General features: G+C 44.6%; 4 protein-coding genes across 5 annotated transcripts in view; 2 read left to right on the top strand and 2 right to left on the bottom strand.

The window, feature by feature from the left end:
* The window catches only part of WDR76 (WD repeat domain 76), a 46,076-nt gene extending 43,846 nt beyond the window's left edge, over positions 1 to 2,230 (bottom strand). The window contains exon 1 of the mRNA XM_021009206.2: positions 2,168 to 2,230. The gene's annotated coding sequence lies outside the window, so the exon portion shown is untranslated. The remainder of the gene's footprint in view (positions 1 to 2,167) is intronic.
* A 173-nt stretch (positions 2,231 to 2,403) lies between these two features.
* On the top strand, positions 2,404 to 13,156 carry MFAP1 (microfibril associated protein 1). The gene is made up of 9 exons (XM_021009214.2): positions 2,404 to 2,601; positions 5,894 to 6,113; positions 6,953 to 7,082; positions 7,167 to 7,354; positions 7,885 to 7,993; positions 8,109 to 8,269; positions 9,728 to 9,887; positions 12,271 to 12,360; positions 12,450 to 13,156. The coding sequence occupies exons 1-9, from the start codon at positions 2,523 to 2,525 to the stop codon at positions 12,630 to 12,632; spliced, it is 1,320 nt and encodes a 439-aa protein (XP_020864873.1). The 5' UTR covers positions 2,404 to 2,522; the 3' UTR covers positions 12,633 to 13,156.
* A 542-nt stretch (positions 13,157 to 13,698) lies between these two features.
* HYPK (huntingtin interacting protein K) lies at positions 13,699 to 15,290 on the bottom strand. 2 transcript variants are annotated; one of them, XM_021009360.2, is made up of 4 exons: positions 15,072 to 15,290; positions 14,822 to 14,877; positions 14,111 to 14,162; positions 13,699 to 13,857 (listed from the first exon to the last, which is right to left on the bottom strand). In XM_021009360.2, the coding sequence occupies exons 1-4, from the start codon at positions 15,231 to 15,233 to the stop codon at positions 13,762 to 13,764; spliced, it is 366 nt and encodes a 121-aa protein (XP_020865019.1). In that variant the 5' UTR covers positions 15,234 to 15,290; the 3' UTR covers positions 13,699 to 13,761. The 2 variants fall into 2 exon arrangements, with proteins under 2 accessions (XP_020865019.1, XP_078007504.1); XM_078151378.1 differs by lacking the exon at positions 14,822 to 14,877 and having other exon boundaries at positions 15,072 to 15,284.
* A 59-nt stretch (positions 15,291 to 15,349) lies between these two features.
* Positions 15,350 to 21,269, top strand: SERINC4 (serine incorporator 4). Its single transcript, XM_078151379.1, has 12 exons — positions 15,350 to 16,155; positions 16,699 to 16,878; positions 17,101 to 17,279; positions 17,654 to 17,733; positions 17,858 to 17,951; positions 18,247 to 18,458; positions 18,721 to 18,816; positions 18,937 to 19,063; positions 19,494 to 19,566; positions 19,707 to 19,755; positions 19,861 to 19,993; positions 20,164 to 21,269. The coding sequence occupies exons 1-12, from the start codon at positions 16,051 to 16,053 to the stop codon at positions 20,360 to 20,362; spliced, it is 1,527 nt and encodes a 508-aa protein (XP_078007505.1). The 5' UTR covers positions 15,350 to 16,050; the 3' UTR covers positions 20,363 to 21,269.
* The last annotated feature ends 201 nt before the right edge of the window (positions 21,270 to 21,470 follow it).

Below are 21,470 nucleotides of genomic sequence, written 5' to 3'. Positions count from 1 at the left end.
GTTGTTTTGTTAAAGGTTAGAATTACAATTTTTAAAAAAACTTTTTAAAAAGACATCATTAGTCACCTTTAAAAGAGCAATTTCTATAGCGCTGGAACCATAGGCCAGATATTCAAGAGTCTGAAGAGAGCTTTAAATGTTATGGAAAAAGTCTTTAGGTATAAAAAAAAACTTTTATAAGTTTGGCAGTGTAGGGGAGCAAGATGAGTGGGATATGAGGTACAAGGGTTAAGGGAAGGATTTTTTACAATTGAAGAGACTTGAACATATTTGTAGGCAGAAGGTAAAAATCACTAAGCATCTTCCGTTTTCAGTTTGTCAAAACCATATTGCTTTATTATCATTGATTTTTCCTCAAAACTGAGGTACTGACAGTTAGCTTCATCAGCACTGCCCTTCTCTTTTTAGAAATCATCTGCGCACAGATCACACACAAAGTTCTGCTGGGGTTGGGAAGGAGGACGTTAGGCTTGAGGCCTGAAGAAAGCAAAAACCTGGCCATTCCTCTCAGTGAAGCTGGGACCTCCAGATCCTAACCTGATTTGCTTAGGTTAAAGAAAGAACGCTGTATCAAGAAAGAAGTGTTTGAGTCAGAGTCTGCCCAAGAAGCCCATTTTGTTATCCTATGCTAAGATTAAAGAGGAAGGCAGGCTTTTGGGAAAGAAAGGTACTAAATCCTAAGGGTTGTGATGGATAAGCATTGTAGCAGAGATAGGGCAGCATAATGAGTACTGGGCTCAGTGGTCTGAGGCAAATTCCAGGTCCGCCACTTACTACTACCTATGTGACCATGGACAAGTTACTCAACCTCTCTGATTTCATTCATAGTTTATAACTATTGCTATATTAAAAAAGTCAAAGAAGTTTCTGATCCATTAATATGCCTACTTGCTTCTCATCTGTAAAATAAGGGAGTTGGACTGATGTCCTCCAAGGTACTTCCAGCTCTAAATCTAAAATCTAAAAATGGCTCCCACCATTTCCTTTATGGCATCTGCTATCACTCATTCCTCCCTAATGTCATGTCTAGCTTCTGAGTATCCCTAATTTTGAAGTACAGCTAAGAGCAATTTCTGAAACAGGAAAAACATCCTTTTATCCCCCTCCCGTAAAATAAACAACAGGCCAGTAGGTAGTTTTATTTACTGGCTTGTTTGGGCCCAAAAGGGAGTTATATACATGGTTAAAAACCTTCAGGAACCACAAAGTTAGCTATTACACATCAACAAAGCAATCAAAATCTGTTGTCAACAGCCTTTATATTTGAGGATGAAGGTTTGGATTTGGTTATTAATCCAATTACCAATTTTTAAACTGCCCCTACTGCCACTCCAAGGCCACTACTGCTCACCTCCAACTCTCAGGTATCTAAATAACCTTTGCCAACAGCTAAGTCATTTATTCCAAACAATACAGTCCATTCAAAAATTGGTTATTTACTTTGTTCTAACTGATGCCTTCTTTTTGGCTCCAGAAAGCTAGATTTTCCGTCACTTCTTTGCATTCCCTTCCAGTGCCCCACAACAACTGATGTTCAATAAATACTGGCTAATTGACTGAAATGCAAACAGAAGAAATACAATAGTCTCCAGGATGACCAGCCAGAGAAGGAGGCATTCGGGCCCCAGGGGCCACCCCTGCCTCACTCAAATCATAACCTGGGGCCTACCTATTCATAAACATCTGGGGAACCCTGGTGGGAATGTAAAGATTTATAGTGAGGAGTAAGGAGGCAAAGTTGGAAAGGGTAGAAAGAGGCTAGGTTGTACACAGCCTTGACTCTCATGGTAAAGGAGTTGGATAAATAAAATCAAACAAAATATTAAATGAAAGTAAAAAGTTATAACAGTCAATTAAGGAACTTTGAAAGCTGTACAAGAGTCAAACCAGTTAAATCCTGGAGCTACCAGGCCACCACTCACAGGCACGTTCCACAGAGACCCTCAACTACCTGCTAAAGGCTGCTCCTCAGCCTTAAACCATCTTTAAAGGCCCTTCCAACTCTGGAGCCTATGATCTCGAAAGCCGGTAGCAGAGCTGGGGCTCACAACCCAGACATCTACTTAAGGTCGCGGCCAATGCCTTCCCCTTCCACTGCTCTCGAACCAACAAGAAACCACCTCCCACTCCTCAACGACGTATTCCTTTCCAACACCCAAAGTCCCACCTGAAATTTCCGCTCCCCTCGTCCGGACCCACGAGGGAAAAGAGCCAGTGCACTCCGGAAAAAGCGAATTTCCCGCCCGCAGACGCAGGCACCACCCCAACCCTGGAGTCACGTGACCTGGCGTCTGCGTACTAGCAGCCTGCGCGACCCGCCTCCCCGGGGGGGGCGCCTCCCGAAGTCATCCACGATCCCACAATTCACCGATACGGTGCTCTGCTGTGTACTTCCGGTTCCTCACTCTTCGCGGACTCGTTGCTACGTCCGGAAGAGAAGGGAGGTCGTTGTAAGTTGTCTGTGTTGACTGTTCGGTATCTCAGGTTCGGGGACTGCACCAGCCGCCGCCGCTATTGCCATCATGTCGGTCCCGAGCGCCCTCATGAAGCAGCCTCCCATTCATTCCACGGCTGGGGCCGTCCCAGTTCGCAATGAGAAAGGTAAGGGGCCTAGACCCTTCCCGCCGGATTTTCCGACAAGCAGCGACCCCTCACTTTGCCCATGATCCGGGACCCTAAGACCCCCGACTTCTAGCCCCCAGTGCACTCTAAGCCAGAGCCGGTCCCTCAATTTCTGGTTTTCCTTCAGAGCTTCCTCGAGCCTGTCCCTCATCGTCACCACTTTGAACTTCCCATCATCAGTTTCTTCCTGAGCCCCTGAAGCCAACTTTCCTCCCAGACCGCCCCCCTACTCCACCTCCCTAAGTCTGTGGTCCTCACCGCAAGGGCTTGCACACACCCCGCCTTCTTCCCTTCCCTCCAACTCGGCAAACGGTGGTTGATCGTCTAGGTCTGGTTATAAAAGAGACCGTGCAGTGTATACACTTATAAAGTAGAGGATCCTTGCCCTCGGGAAGCTTACAGTCTTATTACTGGTGGGAGGGAGGAGTGGCAGAATGAGATGTGAACATATTTACAGTACTAGATTAGTGTCCTAAGAATGGTGCTGTGGATAATTAGAGAAGGCTACAGGAGGATGAATTGAGTAATAAAGGATGGGCACGTGTTGTGGTGTGGTCAATAAATGAATAAACATTTATTAAGCCGCAGCTGTGTGCCAGACACTGTGCTAAGCGATGGGGATACAAAAAGAGACCAAAGCCAGTCCCTGCCTTCAACGAGCTTACAGTCTCACGGGGGAGACAACATGCAAACAAATAAATACAAAACAAGCAATATGTAGGAAATAATTAATAGAGGGAAGGCACTGGAATTAAGAGGGGTTGGGAAAGGCTTTCTATAGAAGATGGGATTTTAGTTGGAACTTAAGCCAGGGAGGTCAGTAGTTGGAGTGGAGGAGGGAGAGCATTCCAGGTATGGGGGACAGCCCAGAGCTGAGAAATGAAGTGTCTTGTTCATGGAAGAACCAGTGTCACTAAATCAAAGGAGTACTCTTTGGGAAGGAAGGTGTAAGAAGACTGGAAAGAAGGACATAGAAGGGGTCTTAGATTATGGTGGGCTTTGAATGGCAAAGCATTTTGTATTTGATCTTAGAGACAATAAGAAGCAGCTGTGGGGTTTGAGATGTTGCAAAGGTGAAATTGACATAGGCCTTAGCATCAGCTTGAATATTGGGGGGGCAGGCGGGAGGGCAGTGAGAGATAGTGAGGAGTCCAGGATGACTCCTAGGTTGCTAGCCTGAAAACCTGGGAGGATAGTGTTGCCTTCTACATTAATGGGGGGGGAGTACAGAGGGGATTAAGGATTTAGGGGAAAAGATAAAGTTCCATTTTGGGCATAATTTGAGTTTAAGATGCCTACTGGACATCCATTTTAAGATGTCTGAAAAACAATTGGAGATCCAACATTAAGGGTCAACAGAGAGATTGGGGCAGAATAGATAGTTTTGAGAGTCATCAGCACAGAGATAGTAATTAAATCCATGGAAGCTGATGAGATCACCAAGTGAAGTTTAGAAAAGGGCCCAGGACAGAACCCATAAGGACACATATGGTTAGAGGATGTGATCTGAAAGAAGATCAGCAAAGGAGACAAAGAAGGAGGAGAAAGAGGAGAGAGTGGTGTCCTCAAAACCTAGAAGAGAAGAGAGCATCAAGGAAGGGAGAATGATCAAAGGTGCCAGAGGCTGCAGAAAAGTCAAGGAGAAGGAGGATTGAGAAAAGGCCATTGCATTTGGCAACTAAGAGATCATTGGTAATTTAGGAGAGTGCAGTTTCAGTGGAAGCTAAAGATATTCAATAAAATATCAAATAAAAATAAAATTTAATAAGCAATCATGGAGCCATTAAAGGTTGTAGGACATTGAGTCAAACAGTGATATTTTTGGAAAATTCATCTTAGATCAATGTGCAAATGGATTGGAAGAGTCAAAAACCAAAGACAAAGAGGCCAATTGAACAATTACAGCAGTTTCGATGAGGGCTTTAACTAGAATAAAAGTTGTAGAAATGGAGATGAAGGGATGAATTTGAAAGATATTGAGGAAGGAAGAATTAAGAAGACTTGGCCACTGAATAGATGTATGAGCAAAGGAGAAGGAAGGGTTAAAGACTACTTTAAGGTTTTAAGCCTGAATGATAATAAAAAATAGGAAGTCAGGTAGGGGTGCAGCTGAGATAAGAAAAAAATGATTAGTTTTAGACATATTGAGTTTAAGGGACTGGCAGAATGTCTAGCAGCAAGTTAGACATGCAGGATTATTGCTTTCACTTACTACTTCCACTTCCTCGATCACCCTCTCTATCAAAACTATGCTTTCAAAGGCCCCCAATCCTAGTCAACTTTTAGTCCTCATCCTCCAAGAGCACTCTGCAACATTCAATACTTGTTGGCCTGTCCCCTCCTGTATAACTTTTTTTCACTTACCATCAGAAGTGTCACACTTCTGTTGTGATGAAATAGACATCACTGCCTCTCTGATTCCTTTAATAATTCCTCATCTCCCTATCTGTTCTAAGGCCTCTTCCGTTCTCTCTATAGTCTCTCACTTAATATCTCATTCACTATTACTTCTATACAGATAACCAAGTCTGTAGCCCTGAGCTCTAAACACACCTTGTTTTACCTACAACATATCTCCACTTTTGTGTCCCAGAGACATCTCAGACTAACAGATCTGAAATCAAACTTATTTTTCCAAAATCTGTTCCTCTACCCAAGTTCATTATTTCAATAGCTCCACTCATGTTCAAAACCATGGTGTTATCATTGACACTCTTTAACCTTTCATAGCCAAACCGGTACCAAGGCATGTTAATTCCCTCTCTGTCATCTTTTGTATTCCTGCTACCCTTTTTTCCCCATTACCACTGTACAGTACAGGCCCTCCTTACCACCTGCCTAGGCTATTCAGGAGCCTCCTAATACATCTTCTAACCTCCACTCTGTCCTACACATCATTTACACAATTGGCAGACTTATGTTCTTTATGAATAGAACTTATCATGTAAACTGCTAAAACTCATCAGTAAGCCCATATTGTCTTTACCTGTGTGTAGTTAAGAACTCTTGGGCTAAAGTCCGTCCTTTCTAGTTCCAAATCCTATCCTATGAACTAACCCCCAGCACCTAACACTGTGCTGGCGCACAAGAATAAATAATTCATTTAATAGAACTTTCTAGAGATTAAGAGAGCAATGGAACTAGTTTATAGATAAGTTTTCTTATTGTAATTTTGATGTCAATCAATCAGTAATTTATGAAAAGCGTGGGGTATTGGAGGGGTATTTGCAAAGAGTCTTTTGGAACCTAATGAGTTACCTTCCTCATCCAGGGGAAATTTCAATGGAGAAAGTAAAGGTGAAACGTTATGTTTCTGGGAAGAGGCCAGACTATGCGCCTATGGAGTCCTCAGATGAGGAGGATGAAGAATTTCAGTTCATCAAGAAAGCCAAGGAACAAGAAGCAGAACCTGAGGAACAGGAAGAGGATTCACCTAGCGATCCCCGGCTTCGGCGTTTACAGAATCGCATCAATGAAGATGTTGAAGAAAGGTAATGGCCAGAGCTGTCCTCCCCTGTATCTGAACCCCTTAGAGTGTTTTATGGTCAAGAAAAATTCATGAAAAACACACACACACACACACACACACACACACACACACACAGCCTACCCTGGGACCCTAATTAACTCATTAAAAGAACAGAAAGCATTGATTGATTGAAGAAAAGTCTATTTAACAGAAATGTTAAAGAATGAAGAACTCATCAGGGTGCTTTACTTAGCCACCTATCTTAAAGGTTGTTGTTGTAGGGTAATTACATTGATGTAATTTAGGTTAGGATCATATAATGGATCCCAAATAACAAAGAATCTGTCAGCAAAGAACTTTGTGTGTGCTAGAACATTGCCCAGCCAGATGCCTTTTGAGAAGCCACTGCTTCATACCTTGAAGCTTGTGCATCCTAGGGCCAACATGATTACGTATTTTCTCATTGAAACTTTGGATAAAACTTTATAAATTCTCTGTGCCTGTTTCCTCTTTAGGTAGTGAAAGTGGTGTTGATAATGGTGTTCACACCAGCTGTTGAGGGGGGGAAGTTATTTAAATAAATCGTAACACTGTTTCTGTGGCCCTGGGCAAATCACTTAACCTCTCAGTGCCCCAAGGAACTCTCCAAAACACTTAAACCTTAGAACATTTGCCAGATTGAATTGGTAGAATTCCTCATCATGATTTTCCTATGCTGGTGAAACCACAGGTCTAGTTTAAAAAAAAATCAGGATGGCCCAGTTACAGTGCAGGATGGGTGATAGAATGCAAACACGTGCCTCCACTTGAAAGTGTTGCTGGCATTCATTTATCATATACTGGAGGATGTGACTCTTGCAGGTTGGCCCGGCATCGGAAAATAGTAGAGCCGGAAGTGGTGGGAGAAAGTGATTCTGAAGTAGAAGGAGATGCAAGGCGAATGGAGCGAGAGGACAGTAGTGAAGAAGAGGAGGAAGAGATTGATGATGAGGTAAAGAAGGAGCATGGCTGGGGAAGTGGAAGCCATTGTGGGCAGGTGGAGGCCACATTGGTGACCACTGTTTGGCCCTGACAGGAAATTGAGTGGCGGCGTGGCATGATGCGTCAGCGAGCGCAAGAGAGGAAAAATGAGGAGATGGAAGTCATGGAAGTAGAGGATGAAGGGCATTCTGGTGAAGAATCAGAATCAGAGTCCGAGTATGAAGAATATACAGACAGTGAGGATGAAATGGAACCCCGCCTCAAGCCAGTCTTCATTCGAAAGTAAGTACAAAACCATCCAGGCTTGGACCAGAGGAGACAAAGGTCTGTCCCCGACCTTTTGAAGCCCAGTGCTCTGACTTAGAGGAGCATCAAGATGAAATAATATCTACTGACTGTAAGCTCAGAGAACATTAAGATGGATGAGGAAAGTGTTAGGAGGATCCCTGGATCTAAAGTTACCTCATTCTCATCTTTATGAGGGTGTGGAGAAGAGTTGCAGTCGGCCAAAGTTTCTTAGCATTTAGTGGACAAAATTTGGGCAGAAACCCAAGAATCCTAATTCATAAATTTCTTCATCTTAACTATTAGAGTTTCTACTACCAGCAATTTACTGATTGCTTGAGCTAAGCATCAAACACCCTGAGATCAATGGAACACTGCTCCACTAATGACCCACAGTGATTGTATAGCTTCCAGCAGAGAATTGTACCCTCAGATTGCTTGGCTCTGGTGGGTTGGAATCTGGTTCAGAATAGATGAATGCTAATACATAGGAGCTTTAGGATACTAATAGGGTCTTTTTGCTATAGGAAGGACCGGGTAACAGTTCAAGAGCGTGAGGCAGAAGCACTGAAACAAAAGGAGCTGGAACAGGAAGCAAAACGCCTGGCTGAGGAGAGGCGCAAGTATACACTCAAGGTGCCAGGATGGGGTCTTCAAGAAGCATTGGGTGGAGGCCTGGACAGTTGGGATTATCCCATGAGGGCTACCTCCTCAACTGTGAACTGTAGACTGAATGGTTTTTCCTATCTAGATTGTGGAAGAGGAGACAAAGAAGGAACTGGAGGAAAACAAACGTTCCCTCGCTGCCCTAGATGCACTCAATACAGATGACGAGAATGATGAGGAGGAATATGAGGCATGGAAAGTTCGGGAGCTAAAAAGGATCAAACGGGACAGAGAGGATCGAGAAGCGTGAGTAACAGGATAGTGGGAACAGCAGGTGGGAGACTCATGGCCTTAGTGTCCTGTTGGCAGCAGAACAGTTACTGCACATCTTATCTAAAAAGAATCAAGACCTATTCATGTCTGCCACTTGGGGAGGAATATTAGAGAAGATGGGCAAACCATTAAAGGAGGGCATTAAGCAACTGGCTATGTCCATGTGTCTACTACTCATTCCAGAGTAAGGGGTCCTAATCTTGTGTCATGGACTCCTTTGGCTGTCTAGGAGTCCTGTGGGTCCCTTCTCAGAAAATTTTTAAATGTGTAAAATAAAAGACATAGGATTACAAGGTAAAAAATTTTTTAACCAAATTAGCAGAACCCACATTAACTCTGTTCTAGAGCAGTGATTCCTGATCTTTTTGTGTAAGGAGATCCCTTTTAAACATAAAAAGTCATTTCCTTCTCTCCCAAAATAATTATGCTGTTAGTATTCATTGATTGAGAAAATATGAAAAAAGTTGCTGTGAATTCAGTAATGGTTTTTAACAAATGTCTTTACTTGGGGCAGTTAGGTGGTGCAGTGGATAGAACACCAGCCCTAGAGTCAGGAGGACCTGAGTTCAAATACGGCCTCAGACACATAACATTCATTAGCTTTGTGACTCTGGGCAAGTCACTTGACCTTAATTGGCCTCACCAAAAAAAAAAAAATGTCTTTAATCACAACCTTTATATACATTTGAAGAATATTCGGGTGGGTGGATAATGTCTGCAAAACATGTTTGCTTGTGTACGTAGTGCCAGACTCCTTATCAATAACTCTGTAGGCCATCAGGGTCTCATTTATAGTCCAAGCATAGAGAAGCATTATTTTAGCAAATCATGGAGTGATAATGTTTAAGGACTGTTTCCTAAACTTGGCTTTGTGATATTGATACCTCCACACTCATCTTACGGGATTGTCACCAGATTCTCAGAAAAATTAAATTTAATTCACTTTGATTTTTTTAAATGCCCCAGAACTTTTAGGAACAAGGAGAATGGATGTTGTAAAATAAAATAGTAAGTCAGACAGACTAATTTTATTTTATTTTATTTTATTTTGGGGTGAGGCAGTTGGCATTATGTGACTTGCACAGGGTCACACAGTTAGTGTCAAGTCTGAGGCTGGATTTGAACTCAGATCCTCCTGACTGGGGTAGACTAATTTTAAAACATTGGGAACCATTATCCTAGGGAGTGTGTTATAGATGGATTTGCTGACACAACCCCAAGCACCCTTCTTGAGCCTTTCTTTCCACAGTATCCTAAGTGTTATGGCATATAACAGTATCTCCTGCCACCTGGCTTTGGAGTTTGGCTCGACAAAGGCAGGGACTGGTATGGCTGAGTTGCTTGGAGTAAAGGAGTAGATACTGTCTTATTTTCATTTCCTAAAGTTTAAAGTAAACTGGACCAGCATTGATAATTTTCTGCCCTGAACAGGATTGAGAAGGAGAAAGCAGAGATTGAACGCATGCGAAACCTGACAGAAGAAGAAAGACGAGCTGAACTCCGAGCAAATGGCAAAGTTATTACCAACAAAGCTGTTAAGGGCAAATACAAGTTCTTGCAGAAGTACTATCACCGGGGTGCTTTCTTCATGGTAAGCAAGGAGAAAAGGAGGAAAGAAGATCAGGAAAACTCTTTTTTCCCTATGCACATAGGTGTCATGTAGAAGTGGAAAGAGCAGTCTCTCTGGAGTCAAAGGCTCTGGTCAAATCCAGCCTCAGACACTTACCATCCGTACTGCCTTGAGCAAGTCACTTAACTTCCCTAGTCCTCAGTTTCCTCATCTGTAAAATAGGGAAGTTGAACTAAATGGCCTCTTAGGTCCCTTCTGGCGCGAGATTTATGATCCTACCTTTCTTCTTGATGGTTAGTTTTCTTGTGTTTGGTGAAGGGCATTGATCTTTCTTTTTTAACAGGGAGGCAAGAAGTTGCCTCCAAAATACTTATACTCAGAGGGAAAAAAAGGCTTGCTATAGCACGGTAGTGCTATACTGTGGTCCTAAGGACTAGAAAGAACTGATAGAACACACTTGTTTTCCTATGGACAGTAAATCAGACTGACTTACCTCATACCCATACCCAAATTGAGTTGTTTCAATAACATGAGAAAATGAAATGGCCAGAACCATTTCTGAGTGGCAGGGATCCATTTTCGTTCATTCTTAATTGCCAGGGAATGGTTCTGAGATTAAATAGAAAGGAGTGGGATTTATGAGACAGTACCATTTTCCCATTTGTAAAGGGCAAAGTCAGATCAGCAAGTGAGTTAATTCTGTTAGGTGGTATTTTAGCACTAACTACATTTCCAGTGCAGGCCTAACTGAACAGTGAATGGCAGTATTCAGAGCTGTTACTCATACAGAATATAATTTAGAAAGCAATTTCTGTATTAAAAAGGGTAACATGGAATATTAGAGCCTTGGAAACTATGTTACAACAGCCTAAATAGTCTCATTAGTACCAAAACTTATCCTCTCTAATCACTTTAAACTAAGTGATGAGCTTCAGTGAGAATTAGCTTGCTCCCCTCCCAAAGTCAATTTCAGTATTGAGTCTACAATCTACTTTATTGAGATTTTCCTAGCTTTTGGATTTTTGCCATGGTTAGAGCCGAGGAGATAATGGACCATTTCTTGTGCTGTGTAAAAAGAGTACTGGTTTCTTTTCTCAGTAGATGTCTACTCCTAGGCCGGAGCTAAATGAGTTTAAAAAGTAGAGCATTGTTTGCTAGTATATGAAAGGCAATTCTTTTCAGGTACACATTCTCACCTACTTACTGATTTTTGAGTCTAGACAAAAAGTGACTCACAAAGGGTGAAGCAGATTGGCTTCTGTGAAAATGCTTGAGGAACAGTTGGGGTTCTTGGGCCCTATGAAAACTTAAGTCCTGAGGTCATTCAAGTGGTTTTGAGTCGTATCCAACTCATGACCCCGTATGAGGTTTTCTTGGCAAAAATACTGGAGTGGTTTGCCATTTCCTTCTCCAGCTCATTTTACAGATGAGGAAACTGAAGCAAACAGGTTTAAGTGACTTGCCCAGGGTCACGCAGTTGTTATCTGAGGCCAGATTTGTACTTCTCTTGACTCCAAGGCTGGCGCTTTTTCCACTTCACCACCTAGCTGCACCCATGATTAAAACTTGGAGGTGAGATGAGCAATTATCCTGGGAAATGTTTCTTATAATCTTTTGATGCACAATGAAACCAGTTCCAATTATTTTATCTACCTTTTCAAGGAAAGCCTATGCTACCATTCCCATTTAGCTGCAACTGTCTTATAGTTTCATTTAGGGTAGGTGTTGTTCAGTTGTGTCCCACTCTTCATGGCCTCATTTGGGGTTTTCTTGGCATAGATACTGGAGTAGTTTGCCATTTCCTTCTATAGCTCATTTTACAGATGAGAAACTGAGGCAAACAGGATGAAGTGACTTGCCCAGGGTCACACAGCTAGTAAGTGTCTGAGGCCAGATTAGAACTCAGGAAGATGAGTTTTCCTGACTCTAGGCACAGCACTCAATCCACTACACCAGCTAGTTGCATAGGTTCTGAGGTAGTTGCTTTTATTTTTATAACATAACTCAGAATTTCTCGTCTGTTGCTCTGGCTTAGAGCCTTAATAAAGACGTTCACCAGGGAAGTAGAAAGAAGTGCCAAGGAAGCTTCCAAGATTTGTTTGGGTACTTGAAACAAGTGTTAGCTCTTCCACCAAGCTCTCCTTGATTAATTCCACCCCACTGTGATCTTTCCCTTTACATTTAATGTCTGCAACACTTCCATAGTCTGTATGACAAGCTTAGATGTTATCTCATTTATTTTGTTTCACATTCTCTTCCAAGCTTGTTAAGGGTAGAAGCAGTGCCCTCTAGGTCGCCCCATAATAGTGTATGTTAAAATGTTAAGTGTTTATTGTTTTACTAGAAGGTATGATGTGTATTCGGTCTGACCACAGATCTGATATGGATTTTTTCTTGTCTGCAGGATGAAGATGAAGAAGTATACAAGAGAGATTTCAGTGCTCCCACGCTGGAGGATCATTTCAATAAGACTATTCTTCCCAAAGTTATGCAGGTATTTAGTGTGGTGGAGAGACAAGTATATTAATGACTTGGAGTATAATTTCTGCATATGATGTTGTTGCTTATTATCTCTCCCCTCAGGTCAAGAACTTTGGACGGTCAGGCAGAACCAAATACACCCACCTTGTGGATCAAGACACCACTTCCTTTGATTCAGCTTGGGGACAAGAGAGTGCCCAAAATACCAAGTTCTTCAAGCAAAAGGCAGCTGGGGTACGAGATGTATTTGAGAGGCCATCTGCCAAGAAGAGGAAAGCTACTTAGGATTCAACCACCTACTTCCCTGACTATGGACACGTGGGGAAGTTTGTTTTTGGATTTTTTTTCCAAGATTGCTCAAGCAGAACCTCCTGTCTGGCACTTTTTGAGCCTAGCACCCTTTTTATGATTCTAAAGGGACCCTAGAACAAGGGACTGCAAGAGGAATTTTTAATGCTGAAAAGCAATATCCAGGTATAAGCATAAGCCTGGATCCTACATTTGGTTTCATCACTTCTCATACAAACTCTGGGTTCTGTCAAGTTGGGACCACAGGTTACAAAGAAATAATACAGTATCTCCTTAGAGTTGGAAGAAATACTAATGTGGAACTTAAGCTTATTAAAAAAAAAACCTGTTTTTGACACTTTTCTACCTTGTCTGTTTCTCTGGACTGGGATCTTACTTCATCTACTGTAAATGTAGTGCCACAATCTATAATAGTCTCCCTATGAATCTTATGGTGCAGATAAAGATTCAATCCAAATATGACTCCTAACTTATGAAATAAAAGTGCTTACTCTTACTTACTCAAGACCCACTTTTTTTTTCTTCGTTCAGACAAGCAAATAAAATTATTTGCTCTGGCTTCCCTGCATTTAGTTTCAGGGAAAGATGTGTCCCACCTTCCAATCTCCCACCTCTGAAACTTCTGTTGGGAATGGTACTTTACCTTCCTTTAAACCACTTCACTTTTAAGTTTCAATAAAACTATGAGTATCAACTAGTATTTATTACCCATATCATATTTTAAACCTTTGGGTACTCATTTGGCCTCACTGCAGTAGAATGTTAACCAGAGGTAGTGATAATATATTTCAGAAACATGGCTTGGGCTACACTAATGTTGTGAGGTAGATAGTCAAGTTTTCACTTAAGTCTTTTTATCCCCTTTACTCAAGCAAGTTGTATTTAATTTTTAAATTTACAACTCTGAGTTGTGAGTTGATTGCAACCTATAGAGAAAGAAGACACTTATTACAAAAACGACAATACAAAAGGATACAACAACCAGAAGCTTCAATAACTTTATCTTTCCAAATCCCTATCGATGAAACACTACAAAGTAAGATGGGAGAAAGAAAGACAACTTTATTCCAATAAATAAATCCACCAAGGTGTGGTCATTCAAAAGTTAGTTGGTAAGGGTAATAAGAGCTTCTACTACATTGCCCATGTGTTCTCGCAAACTCCGTTCTGCTGCTGCCCGTGAGATTTCCATCTCATTCATCTGCAGGAAAAGGAACAGATATCACAAAGGGTCCATTCCAATCCATAACAAAAACTATAAAGCCAGACACTGTCATCAAGAGACAACTGGCAGTACTTTCTTCTTAAGAGATTTTAGAAAACGTTGTACCCAATCTTTTCAACTTTAGGCAAGAGATGCTCTATATTCCACAGCCCTTCTCACCCCTAAAACTACTGTCAACATTATGCTTTGTTTTGGAACCCCTGCCAGCCATCTCCAGGCCAATACTTACTATTAGTTCCAGATCTTCCTTCTTGATTGTAACTTTTGCCAGTTCCTTCTCCCTGCAAAGTTATTTGTGAACATATTCGTTCAGGAAGGATTTATTGAGGGCAAGGCACTAGGGACACAAAGAAGAAATTGAGAATCTTACAAAGTAGTTGGGCGAAGCGGGGCACTGACAGTTGTGAGAGTAAGGAAAAAAGGTCTTACCTAATAAGTAAGCACCTAAGCTGAGTCTTGAAGGGAGTTAGGGATTCTGAGAGCAGGAGCAAAGGAAACCCAATTACAGGATGGAGCGAGGCAAAAATCATCACAATGGGGGAAGCCTGAATTCAAATTAGGCCTCAGACATTTACTGGCTGTGTGACCTGAGTCAAGTCACTTAACCTCTCAGCCTCAGTTCCCTCACCTGTAAAATGGGAATAATAATAATAATAATAGCACCTAACTCCAAAGGTTGTTCTTGTGAGGATCAATAGTGAATTGCCAGGCACAAAGTAAATGCCACAAAAATATAAGCTCTTATTAGTGTCACACTTGGGTTTGTAAATGTAATCGGTACTCCGTAAATACTGGGTGAGAATACCCAGGATACCCCAGTTACTTCGGAGTCAATCCCATTTTTCCGCATCACTGGGGAACGGAACCGATGTCAGGAAGCCCTGCCTCCGTCGAAGGGTCGGTTCGAGGTGCTAGGCACAAAGCTGGGGCGCTCGCTTACCGCTCCTGCTTGGCCTTCTGCTCCCGGGACCGCCGGTCTCCAATCACCGACATCGCCTAGGGCAGGAACGCACGCCGGGCAGGGGCGTCAGCTCCGCGTCTCGGCATCTCCCCGGCCAGATTAGCAGCCGGCCGCCCCCGCCTCCCTCTCCTTCTCGTCTTCCTCCCCGCCCCTCCCCCCGGTCCCGAGCCTGCCTCGAGGCTCCTCGCACCCGCAAGGCCGCCGCCCGCTTCCCGCCTCCCTCCCTCACCGTCTCCAGGTTGGAGCTCTGGATCTCCTTCTCTTCTGCATAGTCTGTCACTCGTTCCAGATCGGCAGCGCCACTGTCATGTTTCCGCGGCTTCTCCGGCGGCCGCTCGGGGCCACTCGGTTCGGTCTCCAGTTCCAGTTCCACATCGCCCTCGGTCGCCATCTCACCCCAGCCGCGCCTCCTCCCGCGCACCGCGTCTTCCGGGCCCACCGTTCAGCAACTTCCGGACGAGGACCCGCCCCTTCCGGGTGCATCTTGGACCGAGCTCTGCCTGTAGCGCTCCCGGTGGCCGCCGCCCTGAAGACCCCTTACGACCACGCCCCTTCCCTCGGGAAGAAGAGGAGGCGGGGGCACCCCCTGAGCTAGGCGGAGCGGGGCGGGAAGGGGCGGGGCTGTGCCGGGCGTTCCGGCGCTGCAATAGCGACAGTCTCAGGCGAGGAGGCGGGGATCTCTCGGCCCGGATCATCCAGTCCTCTGCCCGCCCCGTGCACTTGGACTTGGGTCGGTGGCGAGGACGAGGTCACACCTGCAGTTTATATTCTCATTGACCCAAACAGCCGCCACCACCACCACCAGTGTCTCACATCACCCTCTAGTCCATACCCTTTTCTCTGAGCCAGGCAGGGCCTCAGAGGATGAAGTCAAATCCTAAACCCATTAACAAAATTAATCCAGCCAAAGCCAGATATGCAAACTGCCCACCTAATCTGTGGATTGACCAGGGGCCCATGGGGGCAAAGGGAGGTCGGCCCGAAGTGGTCACGAGTAGACAGCACTAACACATGCGTGTACACAGTCCAGGAGATATGGGATCGCCGGGTTGCTTCTCCCAGGGGACCTGCTCCTCCTGACCAGTCCCAACCCGGATTCAAGCAATCTGCTACTGGGGAGGACAATCCCTGAGGCACTGAGAACAGGGCAAGTTGCTTCTTTTTTCCTTGGTGGAAGCCCTAATTAGACCTTTGAACTCTAGAAAGGGATGGTAGGAGTGAAGGCTCCTCCCAGAATCCCTAATTCATCCCTGGAACCGGCCCAGCAGTGGAGTTCGATCAACAGTACTCTGGGAAGAACTATCTTGTACCAGGTGAGAGGGCACAGGTTGTGTGTATGTACCCTTAGCAGAGAATAAGGCATTCAGGAGCCACTTTAGCTGCAAATCGGCCAAGTTTTTCCCCTCAACTAATCTTTTTCCCTGACTGTGACATTCCTGATTCCCATCTTTCTAACTCCTGGATTTCTTCCTCAAAACCCTAACCAGAACCCCTGCAGAGGGGTCAAGTATTGGTTGTAATTTAAGATCTGGTTAAACAAAGCTCTTGGGACAGGGATTGCATAATACAGTCCTAAATCTGAAGGACCAGTGAGCAGCGTTGAGCGTAGGGCATCTGAGAGCTCCAATCTAAATGAAAATTAATCCAGAAATTACAGTAGAGGCCTGGGAAGAAGGGAAGATTTCCTCAAAGGCTGCTTTATCCATTAACATCTTTCTTAACACACATTCACCTTAGTCCCTTCTGAGCAGAGCCCCACACCTCCCCTCTCCCCATCTAGATTTCTACCATTTTCAATTTCCCCAGGCCTCAAAGGAAATTTAGAGACAGCTGTTCTCCATCACCTTTGTTCCCAGGCAACATGCTGCTGTGGCCCTGCCCCCCGTACTAGTTGCTGCTACTCTGGGTTGCCCCCTGTCAAGGAATCTACCAGCAGTAGACTGCTCTACACCCTTCTACATGTGGGGGCCTCAGCCACCTGCTGCCTTCTGCTCTCCCGAACAGTCCTGGACACCCTATGGGGCAAAGTGGGTGAGGTCAACAGATTAAGGGTGGCCGGGGTAGCAGAGTAAAAAAAAATGAGGGAAAGGCTGGAATGTGAAGGAACCTGGTAGAAGGGAGAACTAGGGGATGTAGCTAAATGAATAGAAAGAAACTTGAAGCAAATTTTAGTATGGTGTGGGGAATAAAGTGCCTTTCCACAAAACTCGATTATTTCCATCTGCCCTCCCTTCCAACCCCGCCCTCCCTGCCCCCAGGTATTGATCCCCTCTGGGCTGTGTTCCACTCCCTCTGCGCAGGATAACTGCCCAATACCAACTGGCTCTGGGGCTGTGTATCGAGTATGTGCTGGCACTGCCACCTTCTACTTGCTGCAAGCTGTGATCCTGATTAATGTCAACTCTTCTACCAGCCCCCGAGCTCGACTGCACAATGGGTATGTGGGCAATACGATGTTTTATCTGGGGAAAGAAGGGAAGAGAACCTCGGGGAAAAGGAAGAGACAAACTGAGTAAATTCCAGGAAGGGCTAAAATGGGCCAATTTAGGGAGCACAGCCCACAAGGATGGGAGGAGAGGGCAAAGTTCCAGTAATCTTATAACCCCATTGTCTCTTTGTGCCATGTAACCTGATCTCTGTTCCTATTAAGTTACTACTTACGTAACAGCTGTAAGATCAAAGGAGATAAATGTTTTGTAAACCTTATAGTGCTCCATAAATGTCAGCTATTAATATTCCTTCTCTCCTAATGACTTTTATCCCTTCCTACTCCTTCTGCCCTGAGCATGTATTCTCTCTCCTGTGACCCAGCTTCTGGCTCCTGAAGCTGTTGGTCTTGTTAGGGCTCTGTACTGCTGCCTTCTATATCCCAGATGAACATATCTTTCCAGGTAACCTTCAGTCCTCATTCTAACCTTGGCTCATCAGCTGGGGGTGGTGGGAAGGGGAAGGAGGGAGAAGTGCATCCAATGATATACTGGAGTTGAACTATACTTATCAGAGCTCACCCTGCAGCATGGCACTATGTGGGTATCTGTGGAGGCTTCGCTTTCATCCTACTACAGCTGGTGCTCATCACAGCTTTTGCTCACACCTGGAACAAAAACTGGTGAGGGAGACTATCCCTGGAGATCATCCTTAGGATGCAGAGATACTACTAAACAGGTCCTAGATACAGATGGCAGTGTGGCAACAGCAGTGGGGGTGGACTGTCACATGATAGGATAGCGCCCCCCATCATCACTTGGGAGGTGGAATGAGGTGGGATTCACTAAGGTAGGTAAAAACCTAGGAGAATCTTGACTAGGAAGTCATACTGACCCTAATCAAATGGGAGATGGCAATAGCCCAGGCCATATGGAGACTGCAAAACTGGGCTATTCATGGTTCTCACACTCACACAGGCTGACAGGGGCTGCCCAGGACTGGCGCTGGGTTGGGGCAGTGCTGCTGGCCACACTGGTTTTCTACAGCATAGCTGGAACAGGAGCATTCCTTCTATTCCACCACTATACCCATCCTGCTGGCTGCCTGCTCAACAAGGCTCTGCTCATCCTGAACCTGTGCTTCTGTGGCATCCTCTCCCTCCTCTCCATCACTCCCTGCATCCGCCTCAGTGGGTACACCTCTGGATCTAACCCTCCCTTCCTGACATTAAGGGGACATTTCCTTAACAAACCTGCCAAGTTCTGGTCCCCTATTCATTCTTATTTTCTAATCTGTTTTGGTTTTTTAGCAGAGTGGGGGGTTGGGGTGAGGGAGCAATTTTGGTAAATTTGTCCTGCCTTCATGATCTCTGGGACAAGTGACAGATGTTTCCCTGGGGATGGGATATTATTGTCTCTAAATGATCAAGAGTCTTTGGTGTCTCTTCTCAGAACAACCCTGCTCTGGCCCCCTACAAGCCTCCATCATTAGCTGCTATATCATGTACTTGACTTTCTCGGCACTGTCCAGCCGGCCCCCAGATAGAGGTAAGTAGAGAACTTATGGCAGTTTTTGTGCCATTTTCCCATTCATTTCTGCCTAATTCTTACACTTCCCTACTTCCTGTCCCATTTTCCTTCTCTTTCCTCACTATTTCATCCCCACAGTGCTACTTCGGGGACAGAATCGTACCATATGCCGGCCCAGCATGAGCAAAGTGGGGGCACAGACACTGGACACCTCTTTGACCATTCTGAGTGCTGGCATTATGTATGCCTGTGTGCTTTTTGCATGGTAAGTGTCAAAAGGGAAAGACTACAAGAGGTGGAAGGGGGAAAGAGAGCAAGAGGAAACAGGCAACAAAAAAATCAATGGAGAGTGAAATCAGTTAGAGGGTGTAGAGAGTAAGAACAACCTAAGACCAATGGCAACTTCCGGGGAAAAGATGCTGTGAGCCAGAACATCTTTGTGCCCCCAAGTCCACATCTGAGCACTTATTTAAAGCCCACAATTAATCAGCTGAAAGCACTTAACTGTCCTTAGCTAACAGCTCATAGAGTGAACTGCCACACGAGAATGGGGTTCAAGGATACCTAAATACCGAATAAGAACCTGGCATCCTCAGAATTTAAAGCCACCTATCCATCCCCCCATTTATGATCCCAATCATAAACCCTTCCACAATAAGAGTGGATCGGCTAGTTAACCCTCTTCCCTCCCACAGTAACGAAGCTTCATACCTGGCTGAAGTGTTTGGCCCTTTGTGGATGGTTAAGGTTTACAGCTACGAGTTTCAGGTGAGGATGAAAATGTCAATACACTTCTGTACCTGTTAAGTCCCAAACCAGGATTCTTACCTCGGATCCCTGCTCTTGTGGACCATCACAACTGACTTCCTCTGTCATCCTCCTTTTTAAAATCTACCTTTACTTTGTAGAAGCCCTCCATTTGCTTCTGCTGCCCAGACAATCTATCACCAGATGGAGGTGAGTGTGAAGTAGGGGGAAAACACAAGCACAGTGCAGTAGGGAGCTCTGGAAGGCGAGGGAGCTTGTACCCAGGAGCTAAACCCTTCCCTCCTCTCTTTACAGGGTCTAGTGGAGAGGAGGCAGGTTCAGGTGCACCACAAACACCTCATCGACTCTCCTACAGCTACTCTGCTTTCCACTTTGTCTTCTTCCTTGCTTCGCTCTATGTTATGGTCACTCTCACTAACTGGTTCAGGTAGGGCAAATCCTGTACTAAAACCACCTTGACTCCTGACTTCCTAAGAAATGAGAAAGCCCCAAGGGCTGCGGGATGGGACTTGAGTTTTTCAGTAAGCCTAGGGTGATGGAAAGATACCTATTTAAGAGCCAAGGATCTACTTCTGAACAGAGATCTTGGCCCTACAGCTATGAAGGGGCAGAGCTGGAAACCACTTTCACAAGAGGTAGCTGGGCTACTTTTTGGGTCAAGATTGCTTCATGCTGGACTTGTGTACTACTCTACTTGGGACTGCTACTGATTCCAGTTTGCTGGCCAGCCACTGGACCCTCTCAACCCCCTCGTGTCATCCGTCGGCGCTGCCGTAGAATCCATGTGTCTTCCTAACTGGAACCTCCCAGCTGTTCTGCCCCTACTAATGCTGGGCTAAGAAGAAAGGACACAGCCTATTACAAAAACTGGTTTTTTTAGCTCTATCCTTTGGAGCTAAGGGCAGAATAGTGAACACTGTGGTTATGCTGTTTTGGGATATGATGATCAGGGCCCTGGCCACAACTCTGTCCAGGGAGGGAGGTCTACAATTCTCTGGGCCAGCAGCTCTTGGCAAAGAACTCACTCCCCTGCCAGCAGCCAAACACCTGCTATCCACCCCCACCTACCACTTCTCAGATCTCAGCCTTCTAGCTGGAAGGGAGGAAACTGGTCAATAATACCAGAAGGGGGGGAGTAGTGGGGAAAGGGAGAGAGGAAAAAAAAAGTGAAAGAGAATGAAACTGAGAGACCAAAGAGAAACAGAGAAAGAAAACCAGAGAAACTGACAGACTGTTCTTTGGACAAAGGAAAAGTGAAATTGGTTCAGGAACTAGTGATGTAATCAAGGACTATAACCCACAAAAAAACAAGGTAGTCTCCCAAGAAAGCCCTAAGGCTAACATATGGGGACTTTGCCAAGTTTCAGTTATGATCTGAGGGGTGAAAGGATTATCCTTGAGGAATGACTGCCACTGGAGGACAAACATACCAGGTGAATGAGCAAATTAATTTACTACTGACCAGGCAGCCTGAGGAACAAGGCAGGCAAAGAAAGCAACACCCAGGAAACTACCATTAGATAATTAACTTGACCCTCTCTTGCCTAGAGCTGGTTTTCAGGAGCTGATTTAGAAGGGAAAAAGTCAAAAGTACAAGGAAGACAAAGGAAAAAGGAAATGATCTGAGGCTTACAGGTTCTCAGGATTCCTTCCACACACATTTCTTCAATGTGGTTAATAAAGAATAAAGGTACTTTCAATAATCTTTTTCTTCCCATCATTTTATCAAGCTTCAAACCAACTCCTCTATATGTTTCTCCTCCAGTCTGAGAAGGCATCCCACCCTACCAACCCCACCCCATAATCGGACCCCTTAGTCACACAGACATCAGAGGAATTACAAAGCTACTTTTAATACTCTGGGGTAAGCCCCATAGGAATAAAAAACACTGGGAAAGGGTAAC

The sequence above is a fragment of the Phascolarctos cinereus genome, unplaced genomic scaffold (assembly GCF_003287225.1).
Source record: "Phascolarctos cinereus isolate Bilbo 61053 unplaced genomic scaffold, phaCin_HiC Scaffold_3;HRSCAF=262, whole genome shotgun sequence".
Taxonomy (NCBI): domain Eukaryota; kingdom Metazoa; phylum Chordata; class Mammalia; order Diprotodontia; family Phascolarctidae; genus Phascolarctos; species Phascolarctos cinereus.
The sequence above is the reverse complement of the archived record's forward strand: the minus strand, read 5'-3'. Positions and strand labels throughout refer to the sequence as shown.